At 39.5% G+C, this 11,548-nt stretch overlaps 1 protein-coding gene across 1 annotated transcript in view; it reads left to right on the forward strand.

Moving 5' to 3' along the window:
* The window catches only part of NEK11 (NIMA related kinase 11), a 128,584-nt gene extending 125,355 nt beyond the window's left edge, over window positions 1-3,229 (forward strand). The window contains exon 17 of the mRNA XM_063303983.1: window positions 2,328-3,229. Within this exon, the coding sequence (XP_063160053.1) occupies window positions 2,328-2,547 (220 nt within the window). The 3' untranslated portion in view covers window positions 2,548-3,229. The remainder of the gene's footprint in view (window positions 1-2,327) is intronic.
* Window positions 3,230-11,548: the final 8,319 nt, after the last annotated feature.

The raw sequence follows: 11,548 nt of genomic DNA on the forward strand, positions 1-11,548 counted from the left end.
AGTCCTCGTCCTCGTCCCCCGTTCTATATTCGGCCCCTGACGTGCCCGTCGTTTCAGACGTTACCATCTGCTCCCCGGGTAGTAGCCCCAGCTGTTCCCGGCGGGCCGCCCTCTCCACGCGGGCACTCCGGGCTACCCGCACCGTGGTGTCCGGTTCCTCCTCAATCCACTCGGCTTCCCGTAGTAGAGACATCGCTAGCGCTCCCTGACACAGGTAACCTGGCTAGGGGCTAGCGGGATAAGTTTCTTTGATGGATTCTCAGCTTTATGTAATGATTGCCTTATCCCAACGAAGTCAGTCTCACCAGTGTTTAGTGAATAAAACTGATTTATTGAAAGGATAGTATGCAAATACGAAGAAAGCTGAGAATGAGCAAAAGCGCACCAAATACAAACTAAAAACCCTCGCTTCAAAACCAACCCCGCCCTTCCTCCCTCCTAGCAACCACCCCCTCCCAGGTGTTAGCAACCGTTACTCACATCGGCCTGAGAAAGTAACCTTGAACAGCGCCAGTAACCCAAACATACATTCCACAGTTGCAGTAAGAAGATTACAGCCCGGCACGGCTGGAAATTTACAACCTGCAAACACGGGTTATAAGAGTGGCATGCGAAACGTTACGATGTATACAGAACATTGAAACGATGAACATGACAATAACTTTCTTACACAGCTCCTCTTGTGAGAGGTTGGGTTGTTACTTTGGTAATGGAGCACTTGGTTAGTGTGGGTTGTTTTTCGATAGACTTGTGTTTCTAACTTGCCACCAGGGAAGAAATGGTGGATTGAAGACGGCTCCATGAAAAGTGGAGCCGATGGCCACAGTGGAATGAACAGCCAGGGAGTAGACTGGCTCTTCTGAATTTCTCTCCCGACAAGGAGAGGACTTGAGATCTCCCACAAGTGCTCCATATAGCTGCTTCTCATGAGGAGACCACAAGACAGCAGTCTCCAGTGGGTTTAGAGCTCCAGGAGACGACGGAATAGCCATCTTCTTGCTCAAACCACAGTTGGCACCTATAAAAAGATGCTGGGTTTGCATACTTCCTTTTCTAATCATTTTCAGAAATTGCTTGTTAACTGCTTTTAAGCTGCTAGGAACCTTTGTATTGACAAGTTTTATAGCACTGGGTGAGTTTCCCTCAATCCTTAGCGAAATAAGTTATAAATACAAGTTTAAGGACTTAAAAAAAAAATTTTTTTTAATAAACAGCAAAAAGTGATTAAAGCTTTAATCACCCTTTTGCTTTTTATTAAAAAAAAAGTTCTCTTAGTTACAAAGAAATAGAAAGTTACAAATGGACTAAGGGGCCAGATAAATTTGAAATAAGATTTTGGAATTAATTATAAAGAATCCTTCCTGTGGGAAAATGCTTTTCTTTTGAATTCTTTTAAAAAAACATAAGACTTTAAAAAGTGCACACTTGAGGGAACTAGAAGGAACTAAAGATTACAATTAAAGGAGGAGAACACTTAAATTTGACTTACAAATATAGAATGGATATATTCCCTTATATGGGAATAATAAAGCATGCTACAGAAAAAGTGGTCCTCTTGCTTGCATTATTCAGTTTTTTCCCCTTCAGAGTTTGAGTTTGTTTCCTTATAGCAGAGAAGATACTTGGCCTGATACTTTAAAAGCATATCGTGTATATTTACTATAAACCCACAGCATTTATATATCAAGTCCTTGAAGAGTGGGTGGATATGGAGAGCCCTCCAAAAACATTTATAAACCTGTTTTCCATTTGCAGTTAACATGTCCTTGCCGAAGAGTTTGTTAAAAATAGAGGGAAATAAGTCCAAATGGACCAGTTAATGATTTGATAGCACAAAATCATTGCAAATGGCAAAATTCCATTATCCAGATGCATCTATCAGTGCATAGTATATTACCATTTGTCTACTGTGAAAAACTACTAGACAAGTACAGAAAAATAGTTCAGAGAAAGTTTGATTTTGATCATGTGAAGTCATCTTTGCTTCCAAACAGCAATTTATTGCTGCAGCTCACTTTCTAGTATTATTGGATAGGACTAGATTATCAGCTCTGGAATGATACCTCCCTGGAGATTTGTAGTGCTTCCATCCTTCTGACTTTCTGCAAACTACTTATGACCTAATTGTTCTCCCAGGCCCTGGGCTAGGATGGGGGTCAAGCCCCTTTGGTTGGATTTTTTCTGTTTGGTTTTGGGAATTTTGGTTCCATTTTCTTCCACTGCTACAAAACAATGCCATATATATTATTTTCTATTATAATAAATAATGGCTTCCATAAATTATTTATATTTTAACTAACCTGCCTATGCCTGTCTCCTTTTGGCAGATCAGCCATTCAAAAATTGGGAGCAGAAATTTTTGAAAAAGTATATGAGTTCCTCCAACAAGCAAGACAGAGGAATGCAAGTGAAGATGAAGTCAAAGAATACCTTGAAAAATTGGTGTCTCGGGCAAGTGACTGCTTTGAGGTGGACCAGCTCCTCTATTTTGAAGACCAGCTGCAAGCCTCAGAAGATATTTCAGTGAGACAGTATATCTCAGAATGAATTTTCTTGCATTATCTGAAACCAGTGGATTCAATACTGCTCAGTTAGAAGCAAATACAGTACATTGTATGACTAATGAATAGCATGGAGATACTGTTTGGAAAAAATGATGTTATAGAATTACCTTCTTATATAAAATCAAAAGCCCTCTTTAGGTCCAAATGAAGTTGGTGAGAACTTATTGACTGGTTTCTACAAAAGCAGTTCTGACACTTAGTTGTCAGCAATTCTTTTCTTAACAATTGCTATATTATTTTTGGTCTTACTATGCATGGTTGATTTCTCCAAATGAAGAAGCTGCATTCAGTAATCTGAGTTTTATCTGTGTTTCAACAAGGGAGCAGCACAGGAAGTGGAAGGATGGAGGGAAAATAAAAAAAATGTGTAGTTCTTATCATGCAAAGAGTGTGTGAGCAGTTCAATTTATTTAAAATTAGTTAGATTGCAAATGTTATATACCTAGTAAACATTTTCACTGTGGAAAAGGGTCTTTGAGAGTGAGGATAATTTTTTCTCCGTTCCCACAAACCTGCCAGCCTGCCAGCTTGCCTGCCTTTCTGCTGTTTACAGTGCAAATAAATAAACTTTCTTCCTTGTACTTCCTCTTCACAAAACAAATCACACCTGGCTATGTGAAGAAGTCACATAAAGTGTCCTCCAAGTGAAGGTCAGCTCCTGGTGATTTCATGGATATATCCATGCAGTTTTCTTGGCAACAGAGTGGAAATGGCTGACTATTGCCTTTTTCCAGGATGATTTTGACTTCTTGGTCTAGCCTACAGCCTGATACTCCTGATAGTCTCCCATCCAATTACTGACTAGATCCAACCCTACTTAGCTTCCAAGCCCAGATAAGGTCAGCCAGGATCTGCAACCTGCTGAGGCATGTGGGAAAAAGAAAGCTAATTGAGAGTAAGGACAGGGCTTCTTGGATAGGTATTTCCTACATTCTGAATCAGTTTTGTTCCACATAGCCAAACTAATTCCCTGCTTAAAATTAGCACTGTTACTAAGCAGGTGGACTATTCTTCTAAGAAAAAATGTGCTAATATTACAGCCAATCAGAACTGTCAAGAGACTTAAAAATGGAGCATTTTCTGTGCTGTTTAATGCCATCTGCTGCCACTGCCTACACCATGGGGGAAAGAGGGATGATAATTAGAAGGGAGAGAGAAAGTTGTCCAAATATTGTCAGGAGTGGAATGGTTGCTCTCTGTGGATAGTTCTGCAAAAAAAAAGGAAAAGAAAAAAAAGTTGTAACTCAGCTCTTGTAAAATGAGATGTTTTTAAACAAGCACAGCATGATATTTCTTTTTTCATCATTAATATAAAGCAATGCTCAGCCTAGAGATCTCTGTATCAGCAATTCGTTTCATTTTGTAAATTACATTTTTGCATTAGGATTAAAATTAATATAAAAATTTTAAATGTTACATTGGTCCCTTTCTGCATATTATGGTAGATTTCTTGTAGCTTCATTTTAGAATTGGCGTTAAAAGCATTGCTCTCTAAGGTTTCTTAGATGCTTTGAGATCATGTGAGACAGATCATGCATTTGCTGAAGAGGCTGATAGTTCATTGTAGGCTCCAAGAATCGTGTAATTATTTCAGTGACAAATTCATCAATTCCTGAAGCTTTGGTAATATAAAGTAAAAAAGAACAACTTTTGAGTGAATAATACACCTTGCAGCAGTCAAACTTTCTAAAATATATTGCTAAAATATATTGCTTTATCATGTGAAAATCACACTCAAGCCACCCATTGTGTCTTCTGGGAATAACCTTAGGAATACATTTATTTACGTATTGGATGAAATGACACCCCCACAATAAGTGTGTGTGTGTGTGTGTGTACTGGCTATCCAACACAGGCTAAGAGCTGAGATTTTATTCTCTCTTATTTCCCATCTTAATAAACTATGTTGGTAAGCATTTTGTGTTATTTGTTACCATCACCACCCCAGTGGCCAGTGATGAGGGCTAGAGAAAAGCATAATGTAGCATTGTGACATAGACATGCCCACTAACATTACATGAGAGAAGAATCGGCAGAGGTTGCCAGTTTTAGTTTCAAGTCTGTCCTTAGTCACTGTGCATTTCACTCCTCAGTGACAGAAAACCCAAGGGCATAACTGGTCAATGTTCTGCAGAACCATTGCTATTCCCGTGTATAAAAAAGCCACTCTCTAGACTCCAAAGAGCTATGATTCTTAATTGCCCTGTGGCCGGGACGCACATTTTGCAGCCTCAGAAACTCTCCACATCACCAGGCTGGTGATGGGGTTTCCTTCTGATGTAGCTTGTCTCTATTGTTCTCTTGTTTTCTTTTAGAACAATGCTACTTTCAGTTATAGTTTGGGGAGGGGTTCACATTTAGCAAGTGAAATTGCACTACAAACTGTTAATAAAGCCAGCGGGTACAGACTGTGGCTATTAACCTCGCCCTTCTGACACTCATCCTGCTGCATTGACACTGATCATGTCAGAACAAGCTGAATTGTGAATACGGCCTTGTCTACTGGCAGAGAATGCTGGAAGGAATTTCAAGGAACCTTGCCTCCCTCATCCATTATTTATCTCCATTTAGCTCTCCTTTTAGTAGGTATGTTTAACTCATCCAAGAGAAATTTTGAGGAAAACCACTGCTAAGGCAAGAGATAAAGCAGGCAGGAAAGACACAACAAAATAAAAATACATGAAGAGCACCTTAAACCAAGAATGCAAAAGGTCTGAGTGAAAAAGATTTAATTCCTTTCCTAGCAATGGAGAAAATAAGGGCTAAGCACAATTCCTGGGATTTTGTTTGGAGAGATAAAAGAGAAGTTCCATACAGTATGTCCAAGAAATAACCCTCTGAAACTAGGAAAATCTTTAAAAGGGCTTCTCCCTCTGATTGTAATGCCCCGACAGATTCTTGCCTTGATGAACAGATTATCAGACCTTAACTATTCAGGCTGTCCTGACATGACAAGCATCCTTTTTTTCCCTCCTTCTATTATTATTATTAATTGTTCAAGATATAATTAACATTTATAAAAATGTCCTGTGTATAATATGGAGACAAATAAATGTTCTGATTTATTATGAGGTGGGATAAGAAATTAAGAATAAGTATGTGGATTGATTTCAAGGCTGTATGATTCTATTTTTCCATAATGATTCAAAGTTGGTTTGATTTTTTTTAAGGCTTAATAGGGGCAAAGAAGATGAATATGTTAAAGATTGTATGATTAAATGGGGTAAGAATTTTGGGCACAATATTATGATAGAACAATGGGAAAATATGTGGAACAAAGGTCTGAAATTCACTTTGAACTATAATTTGAAAGAGAATTTTGATGTACCGTTGGTATTTAACTCCTGATAAGCTGTCAAAAATGTATAATGGAAAATCAAATGTCTGTTGGAAATGCTCACAGGGGGAAGGAACTTCCTATCATTTATGGTGGACTTGTGGAAAAACTAAGAAATTCTGGAGCCAAATATGTAGTACTATTCAAAAGATTCTTAAAATGGACTTACAATTGAAACCGGAGCTGTTGGTCTTGGGTTTGATGGACCAACAGCTTGAAAAGGAGGACCCATCAGTGGAGAACGCCCTGGCATGTGGCCAGAAATATAGCCATTGCCTGGGCCACCTCACCTAGGCATGGTGCCATGTCCTCCTTCCAGCTTAAGATCAGGGAGCTGCTGCCCCACCCCTCACTTGTGCATATGAGGCATCTTCTGGTGTTCTGGTCCAACCCTCCTAAGCACAGTTGTAGGCCATAGATCATGATGTTGAGACCTCTGCTTCAATGCTGCTATGAACACCTAGAAGTGGAGCTGGAAATACATAGAATGCATGGTGTATCATACATATACAGCTCATTCAGAGCTCTAGAATCTCCTAGCCTTGTTCTCACATTACTCACTTTCTATTTTCCCACTTTCCCTCTGAAGATGGACTTTTAAACTAGATCATCACTAGCCCTGCATTGCAAATTGTTGTAAAGCCCTAGTCAGCAATAGTCTGAATTAATGATTATTTGTTTCCTCACTCTACACAACTTCTTCCCTTTTCAAAGAAGAAGAAATATTCATAGTCAAAATGTGGAGGAGTTTTGTCTTCCCCCTTAAAACAACTGAGTATTGTCTCCTGAATTTTGACAGTCAGTACATGAAAGAAATGGCTAAGAAAGGTAAGAATTTTATTTGTGAAGTTGTATGGTAAGATCAGTTGCCTATGTTTTTTAGCATTATACGGTAGTACATGGTTGATCCCCTCCTCGAAACAGAAGGAGCCTGGTAACACCTTTTCAGACTAACAGATTGTTAGTAAAAGGCATCGCCTTTTGTGAGCTACAGCTAAGTGGCTAAGCCATTCCAAGCATCTGATGAAATATTTTTTAAATTTATTTTATTTTCTATCCTGCCTTTATTATTTTTCTAAACAACTCAAGGCAGGGAACATACCTAATACTCCTTCCTCCTCCTCCTCCTATTTTCCCCACAACAACCACCCTGTGAGGTGAGTTGGGCAGAGAGAGAGTGACTGGCCCAAGCTCACCCAGCTGGCTTTCATGCCTGAGGCGGGACTAGAACTCACACTCCTGATTTCTAGCCCGTTGCCTTGACCGTTAGCTGCAGCTCATGAAATGCCTTTTACCAAAATCAGTTAGTTTGAAAAGGTGCTACCAGATACCTCCTAATCTTTGGCTATCATGGAGTACCATGACTCTCCTCCCTCTACAATGTCCTTGAAACAAAGTGCATTGAGTTACATCTCCCCTTTGATCTCAGTTCTCTACCACTTCCCTGACCATTCTCTTTCTCCCGCATCTATAATATTTGTATATTTATTTATCACATTTATAGCATCCAACTCCACAAAGATTCTGAGTGGCACACATTAAAAACCCATGTTATTTAGTTATTTCTTATCTATCCTGTTAGAAAAGGTATGTTATGAAGTGATTTTGTAGAGTCTGGAATAACTTCATGGCCTCTTTGAGCTACTGCTACCATCAGGGAGAGCCTGGTACCTTCCTTAGGTAGATGATACAAATGGGATAAATGGTAGTTGTTGAAAATAGATCCATGTGCACTACTAGGCAGATCTGACATGCTCTTAACTAGTCCTTTGCACCCAGTGCTTGGGGTTTGGGGGTGGAATGGTATGGAATACTTTCTCTAGGCTGAAAAGAAATCAGCTATGGAGTCCATTGGGAGTAAATCTGCTTCCACCACGTTTCTTCCTACACCGAAGACAATCTTTTCTGGGCTGTGCTTCCTGGAATGATATGCAAACCCAGTAAAAAGCTGTGAGCACTCAAGACATTATAAAATAAAGAGAAGAATTAAAACTATTCAGAACTTAGATCTTGGCTGTGTGCTAGAGGTCCTCCCCTACCTACCTTATGTAGCAATGTAAATACGTTTCTCTGCACCTTCATATATCAGTCATGATATTTTCTATAATTTTTAGTTGAAAATCCACAGAAAAATTCAGTGTAAATGTAGACTGCCTAACCAAAATTGGACAGTAAAACTGGCCAGACTTGTAGAAATTGACACACATTGCTATGCTATAGTGTTAAAGCCACATTCATGAGCTAGTCCAGGATGATTTTGCACATAGAATTGGAGAACAGCCTAAACTTATATACTGACCTTGGTCAAAGGCACAAAAACGTTGATTAAAATGTGGGGAAGTTTGATGTTGTTATACTTATGTAGGAACTTTAAACATTAAAACAAGTGTTTCTTGTTAATGTGGCCTCAGCAGATACATCAGGGACAGCTGTATATTTATAAGTGCCTCATTTTCCAGTCAGACTTCATAAAGGCATATTTTCCAGTCAGAAACACAAAAGTGCCAGTTGACTTCTTTTTCCTCTTAGGTATAACAACCATTGGGGCAAAAATGGATCCCTAGTAGTTCATCAATGGACAGATGATGGACCTCATTGGCTTGCCAAAGGCTCTTTAGAGATTGGCTCTGAAACTCTGCAAATCACTGTGCTCAAAGTTGGATATTAAAATGCAAATCAGACTTCCCAGCTTGTATTAAAGCTACTTGGTTATGGGAATATTAAGCAAGAAAAGAAAGAGACAGGATTCACAAAAAAGGATATCCGTCTCCTGACTGTCTATTGAGGACTTGATGAGTGCATAAGTGCTGCATCACTATTGAATTTTAATTGACTTCTTGGTGGTTTTGTGCTATAAAAGAGAGAGAAAACTGCACATAATGGGGCATTGTATTTGACATGATAAAGGAGAAAATACACTTGAGCAATACTCAAGTCTTTACTCCCCTCCCACAATTATAAATGCTGAAAGAGGTATAAAAACATTTAGTTTCCTTGCAGAAGACCCTGAGTTTCTATTCCACTGTCTATAGTCAGGAAAAGGCTGGTCTGAAAACCTTGAGAGAACCACTGGCAATCATGCAGACATTACTGAACCCTGGAACTCATTTTCCTGTGTTCAGATGCTAAGGAGTTGAGTGAGGAAGTGAGGAGGTCAACAACATAAAAATGGTGGGTGTGACTGAGCAATTGAAGGGCCATCCCTATTTACATGCCCATGATGGGTGCAATATGGATTTCTCAGAGGTTTCTACAATAGCTGTTTTTAGTATGAAACACTGGCATTAGTACTGAAACAGAAAAATATCTAAAAAGAGATGGAACCATTTTAGCAAGGATGCCCAGCTTTGGTAGGGAGGCTGAAGGTCATATCTGATCTCTGAGTGGAATATGTTATACAGTATCAAGAATGTAAGGTAGTCCTTCTCATTTTGGTGAACTAAAATCTTGAATCATTTATGTACTGGCTAGGATCTATAATATAAATCTCCTGTATTTTATCAAGAAGTACTCCTTCACTCTCCTTAGTGAAGCTCATTCTCTGATAGAATTTAAAGTTTTGGTTTCTCTTAGGTTCTAATTTTTCATCTTGAGCTCATTCTGTCCTGCTTTTTACATGCAATTTTTATTCTTTATTCCCCAATGACAATGAATTTTTGTGCATAACTCCTTTAATGGGTAATCATCTGACATGGGGTTCAACAGCTACAGGTGTCCAAGCACCTGCTGGATCCCTAGCTATCCTCAAACAAAATAATATAAAATTAAATTAAATTAAAATTTGCCAAGATCTCATGAGATTTCATATGAGAATGCTAAAATCTTATACAATTTCCTTGAAAATTATGATTATGAATAGTAAGCGTAATGGTAGCAACATACCAAAAAAGGTTGCTGACCCTCTGGATTGAATGTTTTCTCTTCCAGCTCATAAATCTGGGGAAACTGGCTGCACATCAGCTTTTCTACAGGTGCTGGTTGGTAGAGCCATTTCCTGTTGGATGAGTGTGAATCATTTGGTTGACAGGATTACTGCAGATATGTTTAATAAGAATCAAGGATTGCATTGAATAAAACCCAAGCCATTGTGTTCAAATCTCAGTGTTGTCAGCATGCTTTCCACCTAAGGGAATATTTATTCAGCCTCTAGAATGCTGTTCCATTGTTTATCTGCCCATAATAGGGCTTGAAAATGGCCAACTTCAGTCTCTGAAGCTCATTTAAATTGAAATATGCCTGCACTTATGGCTAACCAGCCCTGCCAGGAAACTATCTAATTAATTTAGGCAACCCAGACCTTCCAAGTGATTGCCGGAGATAAATGGCAACCAAAGGTTACTGCTACCAGTTAAAAAGACAGATAGAAAGACAGAAGAAAAAAGGGAGGGAGGGAGGGAGGGAGGGAGGGAGGGAGGAAGGAAGGAAGGAAGGATCACTAGAAAATCTCCAACCCAGCCAATGCTGTGCAGGTTTCGATTAAGACAGGGAAGAGCAATCAGGAAAGAAGTCTGGCTCTGCTCTCATTAGTCGTTACACTCTTCAGGGGCTACAAAGAATTCCCTTGTTGGTCCCACAAAACATGGCAGAAATATGAGCAGCCTTGGCAAAGAATAGAATCAATCTGTTTCTGCCTAGTGAAGAAGCCTGGAGGAGGCATGCCATGAAGTAAGTCAGATATCAAATCATCTAAACAGGAGGCTGTCAAGGGCTGGGAACTGAGCCAGTTTATTGAACATGCAGTTGTAAAGGGGGGAAGGGGGCACAAATGGGAGGAGACAGAGGGAGAGATGGAACTGAAAGAAAATTGAGGTTACTCTTTAATCACGTCTCTACTACATGTCTCTGTCAGTGTCTGAGGGTGGTCTGAAGTATATCTTACATTTTACAGCACTGAAGCATAAAGCCCAAAAAGGAGCTAGTAGATAAAAGGAGGGGTTTTTTTGTTGTTGTTGTTTCATTTTTTAAAAACAAGGAAGCTCATCTACAAGCTGCAAGATAAGCACTTTCAAACTCCCAGGTGGAATCCTTAGAAGTTTATTCAATCTTCTTGAAGTTTTGGAAAGATGCAAGACTTGAACATTTGCCTCTTGTCAGCAAGGATGTGTGTGTGTGTCTGTGTGTGTGTGTGTACCTCTGTGTGTCTAACAAAACTGGTTGGTTTGTTGCTTGTTACATTGATTGTTAGGATCTATGTCTTCAGGCTTGTAACTAATGGCACCTTCACAAATATTTGTGCAAAATCATGACATTGGAAGTTTTGCTCTCTAAGGGACGGTAGCCAGAGCAAGTGGCCCAAGTCTTCATAAACCAGTGAGCCTCCTGCTTCACCTCCTACATTTATTTTTCACCTTGGCCAGTCCCAGAACATCTATGTCATCTCTACAGTAGAAGTCTACCTTCCATATGAGTCCTTGATGGAGAGTGACAGGACCCCTAACGCCAAACTTGTCCCAACCCCCTATGGAAGTATGAGAAGTGGAAAGAAGTGAGGAGAAAGAATTTATATTTTGCCAAACAAATACAAAGCAAGGTTTGTGTGTTTGGAACAGCATCCAGTCACTGGGTCAAGATCTTCACTATATCTCTGGCTGGGCCCAGAGTGGGGACATACAGTATAATTATGTATTGTGAGCATGTTGAAGATACC

This window comes from Candoia aspera, chromosome 4 (genome assembly GCF_035149785.1).
Source record: "Candoia aspera isolate rCanAsp1 chromosome 4, rCanAsp1.hap2, whole genome shotgun sequence".
Taxonomy (NCBI): Eukaryota; Metazoa; Chordata; class Lepidosauria; order Squamata; family Boidae; genus Candoia; species Candoia aspera.